Source organism: Spermophilus citellus, assembly GCF_964194105.1.
Source record: "Spermophilus citellus genome assembly, chromosome: 17".
NCBI lineage: Eukaryota > Metazoa > Chordata > Mammalia > Rodentia > Sciuridae > Spermophilus > Spermophilus citellus.
This window is the reverse complement of record NC_138199.1, coordinates 49,613,238-49,636,121: the sequence shown is the minus strand read 5'-3', so window position 1 is coordinate 49,636,121 and position 22,884 is coordinate 49,613,238. Positions and strand designations below refer to the sequence as shown.

General features: G+C 38.0%; 1 protein-coding gene across 6 annotated transcripts in view; it reads right to left on the bottom strand.

Annotated features, from left to right (window-relative positions):
- The window catches only part of SPOP (speckle type BTB/POZ protein), a 74,758-nt gene that overhangs the window by 1,898 nt on the left and 49,976 nt on the right, over positions 1 to 22,884 (bottom strand). For 5 of the 6 annotated variants that reach the window (XM_081270467.1, XM_081270465.1, XM_081270468.1 and 2 more), the window contains 8 exons: positions 18,970 to 19,113; positions 18,199 to 18,320; positions 15,909 to 16,060; positions 15,682 to 15,809; positions 8,699 to 8,876; positions 4,854 to 4,909; positions 4,268 to 4,390; positions 636 to 778 (listed from right to left, as the gene is read on the bottom strand). In XM_081270467.1, the coding sequence (XP_081126593.1) occupies positions 636 to 778; positions 4,268 to 4,390; positions 4,854 to 4,909; positions 8,699 to 8,876; positions 15,682 to 15,809; positions 15,909 to 16,060; positions 18,199 to 18,320; positions 18,970 to 19,047 (980 nt within the window). In that variant the 5' untranslated portion in view covers positions 19,048 to 19,113. The remainder of the gene's footprint in view (positions 1 to 635; positions 779 to 4,267; positions 4,391 to 4,853; positions 4,910 to 8,698; positions 8,877 to 15,681; positions 15,810 to 15,908; positions 16,061 to 18,198; positions 18,321 to 18,969; positions 19,114 to 22,884) is intronic. The other variant, XM_081270469.1, reaches the window with a different exon arrangement.

Sequence of the window (22,884 nt, the reverse complement as noted above, 5' to 3'; positions counted from 1 at the left end):
CCCAGAGCTACTGTTATGAGGTTCTCCCCACCCTAACTTTGCTCCCCATCAGGCAAGGGAACAGAATTTTCCCCTCTGAGAAGATGGGCTGCAGTCACTACTTCTTGTGGCCCCTTTGAAGTTTTTCAAAAGCACTATGGCCAGGTCACTTGTCACTTAGAATAAAAAAACACATCTAGTTGAATGTTTCTCCAAACAGAATGTTTACATCTCAGCTACCGATCATCCCTTCTCTTTTTCCCATTCTACAATAGATACATTTTACTAATTCATTAAAAAATATGCTTCTATTCTCCCAGAAATCTATGTCTTTTATTAAGTCAGTGAAGGTGAAGTAAAGATGCTATCATCTGTGGGCACACAGCTTTTCAGGAAGCAAGTGATCATTTTCATCAATTCCATTCAGTATTTGGAAGTAAAACATTAAAACACTTAACTTACCAATAGGATTCAATCCATGAAAGCAAACTATTTTTCCACATTATAAAGCTGAAGGAAAAGATGAGAACTCTATACTTACTACCAAAAAGGTTAATGAAGCTACTTGCCTATTTTACTCACTAATTCAAAGTCTTTCTTATTTCTTTAGCTATCCCAATTATTCTGAAAGAGGAACTTTGAAGATGCCAACTCACTAGTTGATGAAATCCACTGCCTGAGTTTTCAACTGATCTGCGCTGTGGAGGTCAGCCAGGATGAGAATTTCTGCGGCATTCTCCACGGAGAGGTTACTGCAGAGGGCATCCTCACACATGACCTTCAAACGCTCCAGGGCATACTGTAAAACACAAGCACTACTGTCCTCAGAGCAATAATGGCTCTGGGCTGACTGCTACTGAAGTTGTTTTCTTCAGCAGTACTGCTGTATAACCAGAGACCTGAACAGAATTACACAGAGCATGAAAAGCTACAACAGCAATTATAAAACATAACCATACTCTAAAGGTTAGTTGTTTAAACTTGAAATGAAGACAGCTAAAATAACTTGAGCAGCTGCCATTCAAATTCTAAAGTCTACCTGTTAGGAAAAAATAGGCAATGACAGAATCCTAAAGTTATACTGTATCTGCTGACTATGTTTAAAGTCTTTCTTCAACCATTGCCACCTAGCTTACAAAGGGCATTAATGCTACAAGCCAACAGGAACATTAAGCTTCCTGCAATCCTTTTATTTAGAGCTGACTAGGGTGAAGCACAGTCCCTTCTACTTAAGCATTGTCACTACCTCGCTCTGCAGGATCTCCCAACTGGCCCATCAGGCAGTGAAAAGGAGCCCCATGGTGACTTTCACCAGCATCTCAGCCACTAGTTGATCTTGAATGAGGGTCATCCAAGGGCCTCCTTTTCAATAGGAAAGGATGAATGAAGTCCCATTTTATTGGGGTTGAGGTTAAGATTCTCAGGGTGAAAGAACAAAGCAGCAGAGACCCCTGGATCCACTTTCAGTTCAAAAACTTCTGTCTTCTAAGCAAAGGACATAAATGTTCTGGAAATGGAAGGTCTAGGTTAATGCTGGGGCACATTTGATCTAGCTGATTTGGTTTGATGCAACTCTACTACTTACTCTCTAATATGAGATTATGAACTTACTAAGGAACTTCAGGGAAATGAAAGAGGAAAGAAATAAAAGGCGTCACAAAATAAAATGTCATTAATCAGTTCACAGGAGAATGGTTTTGCTTTGAGGCTATCCAGTCTCCTTACAGGTCCCATCTTGAGGGCCTTAGAACTCAATGACATGATGCCCCTCCAGGCTGAATCCTGGCAATCAAATCAGGACAATTTTTATTGTTATGAATTCTGGGTGAGGAGGCATATCTGCTGGCACTCTCTCTGATCTCCTGCAGCAAGAAGAGTTTTATTGGTTTTGGTGCAACTTTAATTTTTTTACATTTGAGTAACTGAAAAACAGTTTCCATGGAAAATGGGAATGACAGTAGACAAGCAAGAAATGAGGCTGCTGTTTTTGTTTTAAAAGGCTGGAAAAGGTTGAGTAACCGTTCAGTCTTTATACAGTGCTGTAGGGACTACTCCTCTTATCCTTTCTAATACATTCTTTTAAAAGGACTTTCACTGTGAATAGCTCTGATCCCTACTGCATAATTAGACAAAAGTAGCCATTCTTGTCCCTTGGGGGACAAAGTTTTTTTTCTTAATTATGCTTCTGAAAAACCTGCCTAATGGCAGTACTTACCCGGGAGATTGAAATTGTGTCTCCCAGGCCTGGCCAACGTGTTTTGTTTTGTTTTTGGTCTAATTACACATGTCCCCAAGAGACTGAAAAAGCTCAGAAGAAGCTGTTTCAGCCTCTTGAGTAAATTCTAGATGTTTAGATCCTTCCATGAAAGATTTCTTACCTCTGGTTTCCTAAAACTCATAGGGATGTGTAAAGGTAAAAATACTTTCAAGTAGGATCAGAGTGAAGGCCATCTTAATGGGAAATTCTGAATGGAATTTGAAAATACACCCTTCAGTTATTTCTCATTCACACATTTGTGATTCAACTGCTTTTTCTTTTAAAAAAATGTTTTCTTGGAAATATCCTTTGCTGGGAAGTTCAGACTGATCTCCCTGCTCTGGGTGTTTAGAGTAAGCGAACAGTAGGGTTTATGGATGAGGAATAAGAACCAAAACTTGAGGGACACAGAAGTTTAACCTTGGCTCTAAAGGATGCACAACTGTGAGCCTCTGTATTTCTGTTTAAAAAGTGGGCCTTGTGGGCTAGGGTTGTGGCTCAGCGGTAGAGTGCTTGCCTCGCATGCATGAGGCACTGGGTTTGATCTCCAGTACATGGAGAAAAAAAAAAAAAAACCTAAAAAGCGGGCCTTGCAATACTACTCATCCTTAACAGGATATTGAAGATGAGGTGAAAAAATACTTGATGTATATAAGCACAAGTGACTACTTTACTAAAAACCACAGAACAGATGAGGTAGATCCATACAAACTTTATGAAAAGCAGATATTGGGCTGTGTCTTCTACCTTTCCAGAACTGGCAGTGAATATAATTTTGCTGTCTCCATTGAAAGCAAGTTTTCCCTGGTCAGAACTGAGGTACACTTGAAGAGTTTGTAATTTTCACATTGCTAATTGTACTAATAAAATCTTCAGAGGTGATAAGAAGGATACAGTTATTATTCCAATCTCTTATCAGGAGCATTGACTGGATCCACATGCCTCACCCTCTATAAACATTTCAAAAAAGCTGATCAATAAAGAGAAAACCTCCACTGAAAACCCAGGAACCTTCCTTTGTCCTCAGGTTTAAAGGAACATTATCTCCCTGAATGAATCTTGGGAAAGCTCTTGGACCCTTCAGCTGAAGCCCACTTCCCCCTCAGAAGGGTGTTGTAGACTCACAGCAGGAAGAGGGGCACTCCAGACAGAACACCCTCTTTCTCTGTTGGGGTCAGAAGCCCTTTTAGCTCAGTCACATCAACCACTTCTACCCTCTACACAAGAGAAGCTTCCACAGGGCAAATATTGATCCTTCTGATTTGCCCTATAGGTGGCATTTCCACAGTATCCAGGGCCTGGGTGGGCCGGCCAGCCACTGAGCTCCATCTGATGTACACACCCAGTGAAAATCAGCTTCTTGGTATGTTTTAGGGACCACTAATCCTCGGAGGTGACCCTTGAGACAGGGCTAACTAAACTGGAGAAATGCTGTCTATCATACTCTTTTTCAGAAAATTTGTAGTGTATACTAACACGTCACAGGTTCTGAGAAATCCTACAGCAAAATGGAAACAATCTGATTTAGATAAGTTCAGTATCTCTTTTGCCCCCAAAAGCTTTTAACTGTCTTATAATTTTGAAGGTATACTTCAATATACCTTCAATATAATAGCTACTTAACTAAGCTGAAAATGCTCAACAGTGAAAGACTATTTTCTCATTGACAAAGTTTAAATAACAATGAATTGTAAAACATCTTGTAAATTATAAAGCACAGTTCAAATGTTAGTATGAAACATTATTCTCAATGCGGTTGAATTTGAGGTAGGGAAAAGAAGAGAGATAAATCTTGTACTTATCCTCCTTTTCTGTAGGCTGAGGTGACCCTATAGTTCACCATTCAAGGCAGTACGCTTTTGAGAACAAATTATTAATTGCCTTGAAGAAACATATATAAAACAGATTGTTCTGGCCAAGCTAGGATAGATGTCTATTTTACCCACAATGCAACACAGAAGCCTATTTACAGAACTCAACAGGTCACAATAATTCCTAAGTCCTATAGTCATTTTTCTATTCTTATCTCACCTTGTCAGCAGCTGCCAGCAGATCATCAGCCATTTTGTCGAGATTTGGAGCCTTCCCCGTGTAAATGAAGCACATCATCTCCTTAAAAACTTCAGGCTCCACGTCATTGATTTCAACCCGATTCTATATCAGAAAAATAGAAAATGAGAAACACTCCAACAGAAAAAATTTCCTAGACTATTTTCATGATTTTAAACTTTACTGAGGAGAGACTCTTGTATCATTTTAAACCTAGCATGAACAGAAAATGTCTCCCTGTCCTACAGACTGTAATAGTTTTTCTCCCATCCTGTGTACCACCTTTGCTTTCTCAAATACAGTAGTAAAACAACTGTATCTTTGACTTTCCACCTTGATTTTCCTGAGTACTATGAGTAGAAACACACCTCACCCAACACTGTTTACATGATCTGCCTGGGGATTAAATGAGTCCACTTTACCTGGAATACTAACAGACCACCTCACTCTGCTCTCAGAAAGTATCTGTTCAGGGAGTTGTGTTCCATTTTAATAAAATAGCAAGAAAAAAATGTATATAGGAAAATAAATCACCTGGATAACGTACTTTTCCGTCCTGTTAACATACCTTTTTGCTCTCCTCCATTTCATGTTCAAACATCGCACTAAAAACTGGAGAACGTGCTACAAAGTGAAAGGGGAACAAATATAAGTTATCCCATGAAAATTTCTTGGTTCTCCCCAGTTATGACAAGAGATCATTTTCCTTCTGGTTCATTACTATAGAAAAGGGACTCAGCCTCAAATTATACCAGAATTATAAAATACCTTTCTTCATAATTATAAAATTTCTTTCTTAATATTTCAAACATCCATATTTTAAGGAAATTATTCCACAGTTACTTTTGTTGGATGACAATGCTATGTCCTTTGTACAGATCTGGAGGGTACAAATGGAAGGTCCCTCATGGTCCAACAGGCAGTCCTACACCTAGATTTTGGACTAGAACAATGCCACTGTACTTTTCTCTACCTCTAGGGACCACACAGCAAGAAAGTCAAGAGCTGGGCTCAGTAGCATGCACCAACCAGATAAAGTACATGTTCATTTATGTCTTCTTCCAAGCTATGCATTCTTAACAGAGATATCCCCTCCTCAAAAGAAGTTTAAAAAAAAAAAAAGCTTCATATAGCACAGTGGTTCATGGCCCTTCAAAAACTCACTCTACCTGATAAAATGACCTCTTTTTTTTCATATTTAATTTCTCTCATTAGGGAGAATTTAAATTTAGTTTTTCTCCTTAGGAGTAGGGTTAATGAAAGAGGTTGAAAACCAATTCTCTACCCCATGCACATTCTAGTTTAATGAACAGCATGAAAAATAAATTTAATTTCAATGATAAAATGGCTAAGAACTCAAAATTTTCATGTTTCCAAATCAACTGGGGGTATGGGTCAAAGTTGAGACTACCAATCACTACTTAAGAGTGAAAGAACAGATGGCACATGTAGGAGGCCTTTGAGCTAGCAGGGAACGGGAACTTTTGGTCTACAGTTTTTGTCAGGAAGAACTAATTTTAGCTTTCACCATTTTCTTTCTTTCTTTTCTTTTTTTTACTTTTGGCCTCAAAACATTTCTGATCATTTTCTTATTTATTTATTTTTGCATTACAATTCTTAATACATCAGTATACCATAATTTATCACATCTATGATTATATATAAGGTATGTTGACACCAAACTCACATCTTCATACATGTATCTTGTACAATGATGAGGGTCTCCTTTCACCATCCATGCTATTCCCCTTCTCCCTTCCTTTCCCTCCCACCTCTATTCCCTATCTAGAGGTAATCTTCCTCCTTGCTCTCCCTCCCAACCCCATTTCGAGTCACCCCCCTTATATCAGAGAAGACATTCGGCATTTGTTTTTTTTGGGTTTGGCTAACTTCACTTAACATAATCTTCTCTAATGCCATCCATTTCCCTGCAAATGCCATGATCTTATTCTTTTTTATTGTTAAGTAATATTCCATTGTGTATAAATGCCACATTTTTTAATCCATTCATCCACTGAAGGACATCTAGGTTGGTCCCACAGTTTAGCTATTGTGAATTGTGCTGCTATAAACATTGATGTGGCTGTGTACCTGTAATATGCTATTTTTAGGTCCTTTGGGTATAGTCCGAGAAGAGGAATAGCTGGGTCAAATGGTGGTTCCATTCCCAGTTTTCCAAGGAATCTCCATACTGCTTTCCAAATTGGCTGTACCAATTTGCAGTCCTATCAGCAGTGTATGAGTGTACCCTTTTCCCCACATCCTCGCCAGCACTGTTGTTGTTGTTTGTCTTCATAATGGCTGCCACTCTTACTGGAGTGAGATGGTATCTTGGAGTAGTTTTAATTTGCATTTCTCTGATTGCTAGAGATGATGAGCATTTTTTCGTATATTTGTTGACTGACTGTATATCCTCTTCTGAGAAGTGTCTGTTCAGATCCTTGGCCCATTTATTGATTGGATTATCATTTTTTAAGGGGGTGCTTATCTTGTTGAGCTCTTTATATACCTTAAAGATTAGAGTTCTATTTGATGTGTGAGGGGTAAAAATTTGTTCCCAGGATGTATAGCCTTCACCATTTTCTAGGGAAATCACTTAACGCTCTGAACTTCAATATTTTAATCTATACCAAAAACACAGCAATTCTCACTGTTCTTATATCAGAAGACTTATAGACTACAGGTACTAATAAACATTATAGTTGAAGATTACAGAACTAATGATTTTAAAAAACAGAGAGGGGTCCATAGCAGTAGCTATGTCTTAGAGTAGGCAGACAGCAGCTCAAGCGATGGGAATACATAAAATCATCCAAGGAGAGTCAAGTAAAAACTAACTGAAGCACACCCTTAAACCTCACCAATATTTGATGGAATGGTTGAAAAAGAGGAAGGCCACACATTAGAAGCAGCTAGAAAACCAAAGAAAGGAATCATGTAATATATGAACTGAAGAGTCTCTCAAATTTAGGAACAAGCAGGTCATACATATAACTTTGGAAAACTGCTTTCATAGCCTGGAGGTGAGCTGAGGATAAGCGGGAAAAATGAAGTAGAGAATGAATGTGCTAACTCAAGAAATTCAGCTTTGGGGTGGGGGGAGAGAATGAGAATGAATATATATGAATAACTGCTAGAGTAAGGTTTCTGGGAAGGCAAAATAGGATCTGAACAGAGAAGAAGTAGAAAGAAACAGTCTGCTCTCCACCTGAAGAGGAACTCCTCTGCCCCTGAGAATGTAGGCGAGAGGCAAGAGTCAAGGGTGTTCCTGTAAAAGGGTTTCGATATTCTCTTGGAAGAAGTAGGCAAGGACATCTTACAGGAGCTGGAGGCTAAAGGAGAGTGGCTAAAATATCTATTGTTGAAAGAAATAAAGGGAACGAATTTTGCATCTATAGAAAGACATCTTGGCAGTGTTGAGGGCCTTGCTAAGCATGCAGATATGTCACTAACCTAAGAGTTAACAACATCTTTTAATGTTAGTAGATGTCGAGTAGAAACAGGGAATGGGAAGATGTTAGACTAGGTAGATTATGCTTTGCCAGGTTTGTACTTTAGCACGAGGAAGCCTTAAAATTCATGTTATCTCCTCACAGATCTTATGGTCTGAAGAGAAATGTGTGTGGCTGTCTGCTACTCTTTCTTTTTTTTTTTTTAAAGAGAGAGAGAGAGATGAGATGAGACAGAGAGAGAGAGAGAGAGAGAGAGAGAGAGAGAGAGAGAGAGAATTTTTTAATATTTATTTTTTAGTTATCAGCGGACACAACATCTTTGTTTGTATGTGGTGCTGAGGATTGAACCCGGGCCGCACGCATGCCAGGCCATCGCACTACCGCTTGAGCCACATCCCCAGCCCTCTGCTACTCTTTCTTGTGTGGTGAAATCAGTCCTCTCTGGTCAGTTCCTCTTTTGGGTCAGTGTTTCTTGTCTTACAGGCAAAAGACCTATTAGATGGAGACTTGACCCTCCGTGTCAGGGACAATCACGTCACTCTCATATGTTTATATCAAAGTGAGGGCTAGGCCCTCTAGGATTGGGACTCAGCCAGATGGTACTTATCCTGAGTACAGAATCCTCTCTTTTATATCTGAACCCTATCTAGGAGCTGATACCAGCTCCTAACAAGTATCCTGACACTACTCTTGGTGCGAATGCATTCAAAACCTTTGCACATCATTTTTTACTCTTTGAAAATGGTGGCCTAAGTCCACTACAGAGAGGAAAAACAGAAATGCCATTTTTTTATGGATATCAATCTTTTGGTTATGAGAGCTAATGTCATAATATAAAAGTGTATTTATCTGCAGGTCTTTTTGTAGCTCAGTTTAAAAAGTTGAAGTTGTTCAAAAGGAGATTACACAGTCACTGTTTATTTCACCAAAACTATAAAACAACCCATAAATAAATACCTACCTGCTAAGATAGCTTTGTGAGCCTGGAACTCTTGGCCAGCAACACACAGGCAGCAATCTGTGAACCGGGAATTCTCCCACAGCCCTCCTAACTCATCTGCCAACCGGCATTCAGGAACCTTCACCATATTCATGGTATTCTGGCCAGAAATGTTTACGGAATCTTGTACCACACTCACCTGTGAAATACAAGAAAACACAATCCAAGGTTTTTGTTACCAGGTATTTTCTTTTTTTTTTTTTTTTTTTTTTAAAGAGAGAGTGAGAGAGGAGAGAGAGAGAAAGAATTTTTAATATTTATTTTTTAGTTCTCGGCGGACACAACATCTTCGTTGGTATGTGGTGCTGAGGATCGAACCCGGGCCGCACGCATGCCAGGCGAACGCGCTACCGCTTGAGCCACATCCCCAGCCCCATCCAGGTATTTTCTTTCCAGCAGTAGAGACAGGTTTTGACCTCATTGCCATAGAACATTCAGTCATAGTCTCTTGAAACCACCTGCACAAAGCAAGGCTTTATCCTCTGGATCAAGTAATTTTCTATTTATCACAATCATACTTATTTTAAACCATCTCAGGGCAATGGCAAGAGAGCCCCACAAATCTCCTTCTCCAATTTCTAATATGCTCCACCTCCCCTGCACTCAAACCTGGGCAAAGCCTCCAGGGGGAAAAACTGACAGAAATAAATGTTAAGCTTCAAGTATTTATTTAATCCTGTCATAGACAAAACATCAAATACAAGGAATTCATATAGAAACTACCACTTAAAACACTATAGAGAAAAAAACCTAGTAACTTTTTTAAAAAAATATTTTTTTAGTTGTTGATGGACCTTTATTTTATTTATTTATAAATCAAACCCAGTGCCTCACACATGCTAGGCAAGAGCTCAATCACTAAGCTACAATCCCAGCCCAAGAATCTAGTAACTTAAATCTAAAGGTACTTCATTTGTTTTAGTTAGGTTTGGAACATGAAAATAAAGTGCAGCTTCTTTTCTGGGGCTGCTGGGAATTGAACCCAGGGATGCTTTTACCGTTGAGCTACAATCCCAGTCCTTTTTATTTTTTTTATTTTGTTTTATTTTATTTTATTGAGACAAGGTCTAAGTTATTGAGGGTCTTGCTAAGTGCTGGTCTTGAACTTGTGACTCCTCCTACCTCAGCCTCCTTAGTTTCTGGAATTATAGGCATGTACCATTACACCCAGCTGAAGTGCAGTTTCTAAAGGGCCTAGTGATTAACTGGTACTTCCTCAAAAATGATAGTTTAATCAACATTGCTGACCCACTACCAGTAAGATCTTTCTGGCAGGAATAAATGGGTGCATATCCCACATTTTAACATCTCTATATTCAGTCATTTGAGACAGGATAGCTGGTCATAGCTATACATGCACTTATAGCTTTGGAATAGAATGACAACTCCACTTTCACAGAGAGATCCAACTTCCCACCATGACTTCAGTGGTAGCAGTTTTAACCAGCTGAATTAACTGTTCAGGCCTAGGTAGAAACCAAGCCAACTTCTAGTTCAATCAGTGAAATTCAGAAAAATCTGTGGGGGTACCAAGTTAAGGAGTTAATAAATCACATAACATTATAAAATAAATGTCAGTTACCAAAGAAAAGAAAAGATGCTGCACAGCAGTCATCCACCTAACAATGATTGTCATGCTCTGTCTCCTACATCACATTAGGGTAAAAAAGTTAAATCTAAACAGAACTTGCAAACCTTGAGAATTAGCTCAACTACTGCTATTTCTAATGGTCAGATGAGAAAGACAGCTGAGGAACATCCTTAATGACCCAGATTTTTTTTTAACCTTCAAGATGCAAGTCATCCCTTAGTCACAGTCATAAACCTGGAGGCAAAGTTAATGCCCCATCCAAATGACCTTAGTCCCTTCTATATTAAGTGAGATATTAAAGTGCATTGATGATATACTGATGAGCATAGATGCCTTCCCAGAGTGAGATATTTACTATCAAGTCGAGAAAGTTATTATTCATTTGTTTAAAACTAGATGTTATGGTCTTGAGCAATGAAATGGTCAAATTAATCAGTTATGAATGTGTTTAGCATTAGTATCACATTTATCAGAGGTAGATTATAACATTATTTTAACAGTCTGGGATCTAGCACAAATCACCCCACAGAGATTCTCTCTTGTCCTATGTAAGATTTCTTTTTTTTCTTTCTTTTCTTTTTTTTTTTTTTTAGAGAGAGTGAGAGAATTGTAATATTTATTTTTTAGTTTTTGGCAGACACAACATCTTTGTTTGTATGTGGTGCTGAGAATCGAACCCGGGCCGCACGCATGCCGGGCAAGCGCGCTACCGCTTGAGCCACATCCCCTGCCCCAAATGTAAGATTTCTTAGTTCAGCTATTTTCTCATATTATTAACACCAAAAGTAGAAGTTGCCTGTTCCCAGTCATGGATCTAAAATACTGATTTAAAACAAAACAAAACAAAAAAAAAAAAAAAGGAAAAGGAAAAAGAAGGACAAATTAAATCCAACTTCCTCAGAGGGAAAGGCAGGAATCTCTGGGGATGGCCAATGAAGGGAATGGAGAATGCTTTTGGCACTGTGTTCCTAGCTTGAATTAAACCAGGCTGACAGAAGCCCAAAGTCATTAACACTTGATGGCAATTTAGTAGACTGGGTAAAATGAATTGGCAAAAGCTAAGCTAAATTTCTCATCAACTATGGTTGGATGTTCTTGGTTAGATATATGTTTGGTAATGAGTGGGGCCCAAAGACTGTGACACCTCTCACTGGAACAATTCCTTTCTCTGGACACAGAAGGGAAAAAAAAAAAAAAAAAAAACAGCAGGAAGGAGAATGTACCTGTACTGTCTGGGCTAGGCTTGTTCTGTAGATATATAGATGCTTGGAGTCTCCAGAGCTCTGAATGTCTGGCACCTCTTACCGACATTAAATACGCTTAATTAAAAATAAATTTTAAATGGCACTCACAAATGAGTCGTCAGAGCCCAAACTTTTAACTTAGAAAGGAATTGTTTTTCTCTGCAAACATGATGATGCTAAAATGAGACCATTTTGAGAAAAACTAAAGATTTTTTTTAATGCCTATAAAGTTGACTATAGAGACTCATTCAGAATTGCAGCTGTGAAGATGACGTGACTGTGACATTTATGTTGTCTTATAAATGAATGCATGAAAATGTCTCAGGAAGACTGTATGATCCCCTAAATTTCAAGTTGTAAAAGGGTCTCACTTTTAAAGTCAGTTCCTTTTCTTAAAAGAGAAAATTTCATAAAAGACTAAAGATGTGCCAATTCTTATACACTTCATCTATACATAAAGTCAAAGCAAAACCCATGGAAATAGGTTTTTTAAATTCTATACAATTAAAAGAATTGGAAAAATAAACAGATACTGCATACAAAATGTTTATATAGTAGCAATATTTCTCACAGCAAAAGACTAGCAACAACATAAATGCGATCAATAAGAGGATGAATATAGTATGACATCATTTTTATAAAGATCAAAAATAAGCCAAACCTAAACAATATATTATTCATGAATACAAATAATAAACAAGGGAATGATTATCATAAAATTCAAAATAGCTGTTTCTCATTCTGAGTAGGGAGCTCAATCTCAGGGAGAGGTTGGGTGGTAGGGTTTACTACATCATCATGTATTATAAACTATAATGATTTTACATATTAAATCAACATTTCTGTAGGTCAAGAACAATCATGGAATGGATGGGATTTTTAAAAATTAAAAAAAAATATATTGCAATAGGCTTTTGCTATATTGCCCAATCTGGCTTAGAATTTGAGATCCTCCTGCCTCAGACTGGAGTAGCTGGGATTGTAGGTGTGTGCCACCAAGCTCAGCTGCTAGATGGGATGTTTTGAAAGAGTTAACCAGTATCTGGATATTTGGTACTTCATATTTCAAATGGTGTTTCCTTTTCATTTTTAATTGCAACATCACAAGAGGCACTAGAATCTTCTGTTTGTCAAAGGCATGTACAATTAAGGAGGAATATGTTGCATCTTTATTGCAAACAGCCATTTGTTTTCAACATAAATAGCTAGACAGAGAACTGAAAAATTTCATGAAGATTTTCTGTGGTCCAAATTATTAAAGAGAAAATTAAAAGTGTAATTTAAGCATGCTCTCATGTCTTTCTTTCATTACTAAAAGTAAATACTCTCTGTCAAGAAAACTTGGGAGCGCCCATGCTTCCAGAGGTAAATGAAGTTCAACTCCACTTAGCGTAGTGCAGCCGACTAGAGATGGGAACTGCAGAGCTGACGTGGCCCTGACATTAATTTGTTGCACAATGTTAGGAAAAATTACCTGACCTCTTGAGACACTGCTTCTCCCCCTATAAACGAAATGAAGAAAACAGAATTTGACTCAGCTCAAAGGATTGCAATAAGGGGACAATTCAAATAATGCTTTTAAATAAGTTAATTAAGAAAAATCAACTTGGAAGAATTGCCACATTTCCTAATGGTCAGACAAAGCATCACTGAAAACTGGAAGTGAACCTAATGTGGCACATTACAAACAAGACCACTCATTTGGCATTTTATAATTATAATCTCATTTAATTTAAACATTCAGTAACAATAAATACTAAAATAATGGCCAAGTACACAAAAGTGTGACCCTCAGTCTTTCACCTTAGGATTCCTTCTTTGGGCCTCTGGGAGCAGCAAAAAGTCCTTGAAACAACTGCACTTCCTTCATCAGGACAGCACAGGAGGGTCAGGGGCCAAGGTCAGGGGCCAAGGCCATAGTAGGCACTTAAAATCTAAATTTCCATGCAGCTATCACCTTTATAAAGGTCTCTAGATAGTAAGAAAATACTAATTAGGCCTAAAGTAAATGACAGGTAAAAGGGATAAAACTTGCACCAAAAATGATTGAGCTATGAAAAATGCTAAGAACTTAGATGAGTCGCAGACATTTTTAAAACCCACACATCCAATATACACGCCCACGCAACCGTCTTGCAATGCTGAATGCTACTAAATCCACAGAGAGCCTTGGAACAGAAACGAGTCTCACTAGGCACAAGCCCAAGTATGAGAAGCAACACTCAGCACCTGTGGCCAACAGAGAAGTGTGAGAGGAACAGATGGCACACCTGGTTCGATGGTAAGAAACCGATGGCATCAGCAGAACCCAGCAGACGCTTCCCTGTTCAACATCTCCTCGTTTCCAAAGTGTCATCTCACTTCCCTTCTAAGTCAGTAAGGCAAATCTAAACTTAACCACAGGATTTCTCCTAAGAGAATTTTATATGGAGATGTGAAGAGAGTGAGTGCTGGAACACAGCCTCAAAGTTAACCATAGGATGAGAGATTGCCAAGTGAGGGCAGGCCAACGGGTTTTCAAATCAAGAATGTCAATACAGGGGTTGGAGCAGCTGGAATGGACTGGGGAAAGCGGAGGATACAATGTGAGAAAAGGCTGGATCTGGATCCACTGTGGACTTGGAAATGCTGCAATAAAGGTGATGGCTCTGCCTTAAATGACAGATGCAATATGTAGAGATTTTCTTCAGAGAATGGTTTGAAGATTGGCTTTTGGTTCCAACAAAATTAGACTTCTTCACTATTTTAAAGTTTTCTTGAAATACAAGACTCTAAGATAGGTAAAGATTAAAATTGATGCTCTGTATATATAACATCTAACCTCACACCTAATTGTTCTCATTTCTTCACTCAGACAACTGAGTAGGATCTGTGACCAATAGGACCTTATATGGAATTCAAATTTCAAGTTCAGTCATAAAACAACTGCCACATTTTACATATTTATATAGATGCTATCACTCTAATATTTATTTTACTTAGCAATTAAAATGGAGACGGAGCAGCTATTATGCAAACTCTATTTTATGTATTCAGTGTAGTATTTTAATAAACCATGCCTGCAAAGTTTTTTAATCATTAGTAACCATTCTGTTGAAATACAGAAGCCTGCTATTGCTGGCCAGACTTCTCTGGCAAAAGGGCAAGATTCCTAAGGGATAACTTTTCCTGACACATGGTGGTGATATGCCTTTGGAACTGTCATTAACTCACGGTATGAGCCCCTTATTTGACAGATGGATTTGGCAGTTGGGAGTTTGCCTGCACCCTCCCCCATGAAGGTATAGTGGTTGTTCTTATCAAGTGGTGCTGCTCAGGAAGTGATTCCCAGACCATATGATACACAGGAATGTTAATGTCCTAGTTGAACTGGAGTTCAATATGAGTTTGTGAGCATTTCTGAATATATGGAAAACAACTTGAAATGACTAATTAGAATAAACAATACTCATTAAAGAAACCAGCTTCTCTTGGTTGGGGAATTTTACTTCACAGGTTCCTCTATAAATCTGAAAAGGTTCTTAGGTTCTTGGTGAGAAAAAGTTACCTGACTACAGGTAGCTCTCTCTGAGTAAGCAAGCTTTACCCTGGGAAAAGTAGCTTCCACTTTTCTATTTCACAGTGACTCCAGCAAGACAAACCATAGGCATACAACCCAATGGGAGTCACCTAATTCAAATAGCTGAAAGGGAAAGTAATGCACTGTCAAATATACAGGGACTTCAGACTCAAGGAGGAGCCAGGAAGTTAAAGGAACAGACACATACTTTTAATTGCTGGTCACCCCCCTCAGCTTGAAATGATAGCCCTTCCAAATGCTATCTTAAAAATCCACAGTGAAAAAGCCAGAATCTTGACCCAAGCAACTTAATGTTGATGTATACTAAGACAGCACACCATGTTTGTTCTTATGAACAGTAACAAGGGTAAAGCTGAGATGCCAACATCCTTGAAATCATGAGGCAGTTCAGTCCAGTCACATAAATAACATTTGTACAGTACTACTCCACTTGGGAATTTTTCTCATTCCACATTCTTGATACAATACAAGTCGCAAATGCCCAAGAAGTCTGGGAACGGACAGTCTCAAGCAGGGTAAAAGGACTCACCTCACAAAAGAGGGTAAGCTTGTCATCAGGGAGAAGCCCGTTAGCCTCATCCAAAAGAAAATCTCTACGGATGAATTTTTTGAATCCCCAGTCCTTGCCTTGCACAAACCTATAAGCTCGTTGACTCTCTAGGATGGGAAAAAAAAAAAAGTCATATTTAGGGTTATCAAAAAACAGTCAGTGTATGAAGATACTGGATGTGAGAAATGAACAAAAAGAACATTTACCCATAGCTTTGGTTTCTTCTCCCTTAGCATTCAGGATGGAGAATTTGAATTTTGCCCGAACTTCACTCTTTGGACAGCTGACCAGTAACAGGTAAAGTGACAGGTAATCTTTGCTTTCTTCATCTAACCCTTTTGGGTTTACTCGCAAACACCTTGCCAAAACAGGAAAAAAAAAAGGTGTCAAAAGTATCCTTAAATGCTTGTGAAGTAACAGAATAGAACATCAGAATCAAGAGGGAGATATTTAAAGAAAAGTCTAGGCCTCATATCAGATTATGATTCAGTAGAATTACTACTTGGGAACCACCTTTCTAGAGCAATTTGGGTCACCTTTTAAAAGTAAACAACAAAAATAAAGGGGCTTTCTTGAACTCCTTTCTTGAGGGGGGGTGAACCTGTTTAAAAGTAAACAACAAAAATAAAGGGGCTTTCATCTTGTTCACCCTAAAACATTTTAAAATTCAGCCTAGTCTTGCTATATTCCAATCCTCAATCTCAGGAACTGCAGCCCTTAATTTTGTTAAGACAACAGAGAAACAAAAAACAGTGAACCCTTTAATATCACTGTGGAAGAGAAAAAGTATTCTAGAGAAATATGCAAATGGTACCTAATCTTTTACAGATTATTTTATCAATCTGGCAATAATATTCTGAAAATAAAGAAGGAAGTATGGAAGAAGCACAGACAAAAGTAAATCCCCATTATACACGGTAGGGTTGCAAACTAGGCTTTTAAATAGTTAGAGACACCAATCTGTTATGGATGGATCAAAATAAAATTTAAGCAGAACTGAATAGGTTCAAGTGAGTTAAGTTGTAAATGTCATTAGCTGAACTGCATGTGGTTCAGATACTGCTTCTATCACATAGAATACATAGGCCATATGTATCCTTAGGCCTTGCCAGTATTATGACACCTCTCTTAAACAGGTGGCCCAATCCAGTGCCTCTCTAGGGAGTACAGATGCCACATACATCACTATACAATATGCTACAGATATGAATTTAAATACAATGCCTAAGAATAAACAGCTCTCTCAATACCTAGTGGTTCACTGCTTAATGTACATAGCTAAAATAAATGAATAAACAACTCTTCAGTTGGTTGTCAAAGAGTTCCAAACTGGTTCCAAATTTGGTCTTTGTAATGGGCATATGGGTATATCCTTAAGTGCCTGCTCCTCTTCTTTAAGATGACACATGATTTTGATTTTTCAAATGCTATTTGAAATATCCATAGTGAAAAAGCCAGAATTCTGACCTAAGCAATGTTGATGTATACTAAGACAGCACACCATCTTTGTTCTTATGAACAGTAACAAGGGTAAAGCTGAGATGCCAACAACCTTGAAAAATCAGTTCAGTCCAGTTACATAAATAACATCGTACAGTTGATGATGACTGATCCCCACTCCCAAATCACGTTGCCCTTGCCATAGGGATTAGTTTAGAGAACTCAGACCTCATCCATTCAATGCTACTGTGACATATTCTTGGCACACAGTGGGTTATGCCCATTGCTACTACTAGTCAGCCTTTAAGCACAAGGAAAGCTAGCATGGAGAGCAGGCTGAGAAGAGAGAGATGAGTCCTTACTCTAACCACTAGCCTGCTGGCTAAATTCCATCCTACAACCTGGTCAGTCCAGTCCATAGGCAAATAACCTCCCCCCTTTTACTGCTTAAAAATAAGCAATTAAAAAGTCAAAAATTTTTGTTTAAGCTAGATTTCTAGATTTTCTTGGAAAACCAGAAAATCTGGTGATAGTCAGCCCTTATCAGATAGCTATGGTTGGCTGAGTTGAGTAGCCTCTGCTCCTTTTAGAAGGATACCTACTTGATTGCCAAGTAGTTACCACTCATACCATGTATGGATATCATTTTTAACATTGGTCCTCTTTAGTCATCTGTATTATGTTTGCTGATCTCTAATAAATTCAGTGAATTAATCAAATTTTTGTGATCACCTATTGTTTGCTAGGCACTGTTCTAAGCACTGGGGACATAGTAAAAACAAAACAAAGTCCCTGCTTTCAAGAACTTAACATTCTCGGGCTGGGATTGTAGCTCAGCAAAAGAGCACTCACCTATCATGTGTGAGGCCCTGTGTTTGAGCTTCAGAACCATATAAAAATGAATAAGTAAACTAAAGGTATTGTGTCCAACTACAACTAACAAATATTAAAAAAAAAAAAAAAAAGAACTTACATTCTAATCAGTGTCCCATAAAAGCAAGCAAAACAGGCAACTTAGGGAAAAAAAATTTTACAGGTAGAGGTATTCTTCCTCACCATTTCAGTTTATCATTGGCTCCTGATGAAAAGGTTGAACTTTTAATGACTTCACCCATTTCTTCCCGGCAAAAGCTAAAGTTATTAATGGTCCACATGTAGGAGAATTTCACTACCTTGATCTGTTGATAGAAAATCAGGAAAGCAATTAAATAGGAAGTGGAAAAAAAAAAAAAGGCTGAAGATCAGATAAACATTTTCCCTCCTCCCTCTTTCTACGTGATGCCGGCCCGCTAGGAAGACAGCATGGCTGGGCTAGCAAGGAGGTTCAGCGTTTTCTTGCTTTAGTTCCCTCATTTTTAAAAAGTCTCACACTGACCAATTGTTTTTCATAACTTTTTGAGTTTCTGAGAAACACTGGATGGAAAGTGAAAAAACATGGAGCAGAGGGACCAGTATCAAACCAGGGCTGGGAAAAGCAGATGATAATACCAGACCTAAAATGAGTCTCCAATTGAGATGTTGAGAACACTGCCTGGGGTTGCAAATCTCAGACATGGATCCTCCAAGCAGGGGAGCCTTAGTGCATATTTCCATCAAGGGGATATAAACAAATCTAGTTTCTAAGATTCCCCCTTTTCAACCACCATCGAAAAGCACTAGTCTTGGAGATTCAGATTCCATGTGAAAAACCAAGAAAAGAATGCAAGGTTGACAAGCACTTTAAATGTTCCAGAGAAAGCAGGAAACACAACATAGAAAAGCAAAAAGAATATTTGTTCATCAAATCCTCCCAAGATGCAAGATTTACAGGGTGAATCAAGAAATTACCTGAGTGTAGCACCAGCTCTCAGCTACAGGGCCACTCGACATTTCTGCCGGAGGTGGAGGACTTGGAACCCTTGACATCGCCAGTTTGAAGGTTAAACAAGGTTTCCAAAGTCAGGGAACAAAGATTTCTGTTCTTTCTTCACTCTGGTTGAATCCAACAAACAATATTTATTAGACTGGTTTACTATTCTTTGTTTGATCTTCTAGAGACTGGAAATTTTGTGGTTTGTCTGGAAAGCTTTATCCTGACCATTCACATGGCTCCTTACCACTTAGGTCTCAAATTTAATATTTACCTCAGAGAAGACCACCTAAAGTAGTCTCCTACTCAGTTATAGCAGCCTATCTTAACCCTTGCACAGTCCTCAATATTATCTTACCAAATTATCTTATTCAAAGCGTAGATAAAGAACATCTATGAAAAGGCTGCCTGCAAAGGAGCCAGCAAGATTATCAGATGCAACTTCATACTTCCCAACTTGCCACTGGCTCCTTCCCTAAGGGCACAAATGTTCCTCTCCTAACACAAAATGACCTTGTTACCCCTCTACCCCACCCCACAAAGCCTAGTACATGCCAGGCAAGCACTTTACCAACTAAGCTACATCCCCGGCAATATTGCTCTAACTTTGCGTCATCTCTTATACTTGCTGCTAAAGTAGTAGAAATCTTTTTACTCCTCAAACCTTTGCTAGCTGCATTCTTTTTATTTTATTTTTTTTTAGTTGTAGTTGGACACAATACCTTTTATTTTATTTATTTTTATGTGGTGCTGAGGATTAAACCCAGGGCCTCTTGCATGCTAGGGGAGTGCTCTACCACTGAGCCACAATCCCAGCCTGCTAGCTGCATTCTTAAAGGCAACATTTTTACACCTTTCTTAAATGTGCTCCTTTCTCTAAGGGGCATTAGAGAATATCTCCTCATAATTTGTTACCATCTGATTTTCTAGATCCTTCTGTTGCTGATCATTCCTCAAATCTCTTGGATTCTCTTCCTGTATTGTTGCTTCCCATGGTTTAATCCTTGATCATTTTCTCAATCTACATTATCTTTATGGCAGTTTTATCCATCTTAACAGTGTCAATTTATGGGCCTTACACAAATGTTTCCCAAATCTCTAAGTCTTACCTCTCTCATAAACCCCAGTCTATTTTTTTTTTTTTAAGTTGTAGATGGACACAATACCTCCATTGTATTTATTTACTTTTATGTGGTGCTGAGGACCCAACGCAGTCCCTTACACATGCTAGGCAAGCACTCTGCCACTGAGCCCCAGCCCCAGCCCCAGCCTATTTTCAAATAACTGCTATACATCTCAGTGGGATAGTATTCCAGCAGCAAAGCAAATCCAACTTAAACTTCTCTATAAGGCCTTTCTAAATACAAAGGACATTAAAAAAAAATTGGTGAATTTTGGGCAGGAGGGAATAAGGAAATATAGGTCAAAGGGTACAAAGTTGCACATAGGTAGGCTGAGTAAGTCTAAAGATCTAACAACATAAAGACTACAGTTAATTGTAATATATTCTGTATTGTATTCTATACTGGAAATTTGCTAAGAGGGTAGACTTCGTGTGCTTTTTTCACATGTACACATGTGGGCAATAAGTTAATTGGCTTGGCTGAAGTAATCATTTCACTATGCATATACATATCAAAATACCAGGTTGCATACCTTAAATACATATGATTTTAAAACTGGTGAATTTTTGGGGGGAGGCGTACCAGGGATTGAACTCAGGGGGCACCTGACTACTGAGCCACATCCCCAGCCCTATTTTGTATTTTATTTAGAGACAGGGTCTCACTGAATTGCTTAGCACCTTGCTTTTGCTGAGGCTGGCTTTGAACTCATGATCCTCCTGCTTCAGCCTCTCGAGCTGCTGGGATTACATGCATGTACCACTGTGCCCAGCTTGGCAACAATTTTTAAGTAACATAAACAAAGTCAAGACAGAAGGAAAGGAAAAAGATCTTGTAGTGCATATATTAATAATTTTATTAACATATAAAAATTAATTATAAATTGTTCATACAAAAGTCAATAAGAAAAAGGACAACTATCCTGTACAAGTTATCACTAACAATAAAAGAAAAAAAAATCTCTTAAACATTTTATATCTCCTAGACCAGCAAGAAAAAAATATTTAACCATAGTATGAATGAGAAAATAGGAACTTTCATAAACTATTGGTAAGGCTGTAAAGCAGTAACTATACTACATATGGGAATCTGGCCATGTCCAGCAAAATTTAAAGAATATGTACCCTAAGCCTTAATAATCTCATTCTTAGCTGTGTATGCATTAGAGCACTGGTTCTCAAGTTTGGAGCTCTTCAGAATCACCTCTGAAACAGATTGCTGGCCCCACCCCCAAAGTTTCTGATTCAGAGGTTTGGGCTGGGCACAAGATCCCAGGTGATCTTGATGTGCTTCTTCTGGAGCCACATTTGAGAACCATTGCCCTAGAAATCTCTATGCTTAGGCACAAGAAAACATAGACAGGAGTGTTCAAAATGACACTCTAACAGTGAAAAACTAGACACAAACTAAAAATCCATTAGTAGGGAAACAGATAATTAAATTAGATTATTTCCACATAATGGGAAACTATTATTTCATGATTTGTAATTAATAAACTAGATCTATAGCACCATGGACATCACAGAACTAATGAAAAAAGAAAGTTCTGGAATGACATGTGCCGTGCAATATATTATTTATGCAAATTTAAGATTTAAGTACTATTACAGATATATGCATGAAGTAGAAGCAAAAAAAAAAAAAAAGAAAGAAAAAACAACATTGACAAGTTATAAGTTTTATGGTCACAGGAGAGAAAGAATAAGATTGAGAAGAGAATATAAGATACTTCAACTGTGTTATGTTTGTTTTAAAATAAGGATGACATGAGGCAAATATGAGAATACAAATATTTGTTAGGGATGACAGGTACTTGGGTATAGTACAACAGTTTAAGGATATTGTCTGATTTATAATAACCAAGGGATAATTTTCTTTCCTGAACACCTGGTTAGTTTTCAACTATGGACAAACAATTTAAATATTATAACTGATCATGTTGCCCTCTTTACTGGGCCAGCAGGAAGCCCTAAGACAAATCTGTGACTTACATCTTAGAACTACAGATTCATATGCCTGTTTAATTATTTTACATCTTATAAATGATCATATACTCACTCTGTAACAACTCTAATTATTCCCTTTTCTCTCAACTGTTGTCTTTTACATGTTGTTGGGGATGTGGCTCAGCAGTTAAGCACCCCTGAGTTCAATCCCCCATAAAAAACAAAACAAAATACCAAATACTATTGTGATCACCTTCAAAGTAAGCCTGCATTTGAAAGAAAACATTCTCACAGAACTACTTATTTGTTCAGTAACAAGCAAATATACCTTATGCAGTTTTACACATCCTAGTTACCATTACTGGTCAGAATGAAATTTCAAAAGTCCCACTTTTGGGTAAGGTGGCAATGAGATGTGAATTTTACATAGTAGTTAGCATAAAATTTGGCTCTGGAGGTGCGTGCTTCACACTCTCTCTACACTAAGCCATCATAAAAATTCTAATTTGAAGTTTTTTGTTAAAAAAGTAAACTTCAAATTTATCTGATAATTAATCATCTAGAAATTCTCAAGCACAAGAAAAGGACAAAATTTAAAAACCAGATTACTTTAATTATTGCTACAAAATCTTGGTCTACTACTACAACCAAGAAAAAAATATTAGTTTGGTCTTATTTTTCTGCATCTTCTCTGCTGCAGCCAAGTCATATGTGTGTGTATCACCACCCATCTTCCAATTTTTAAAAATGTACAACCCAGCAGTTAGTGGAACTGAAGACTCAGTCTTAGACTCTCAGGAGCTCTAACCATACAACCTGCTGG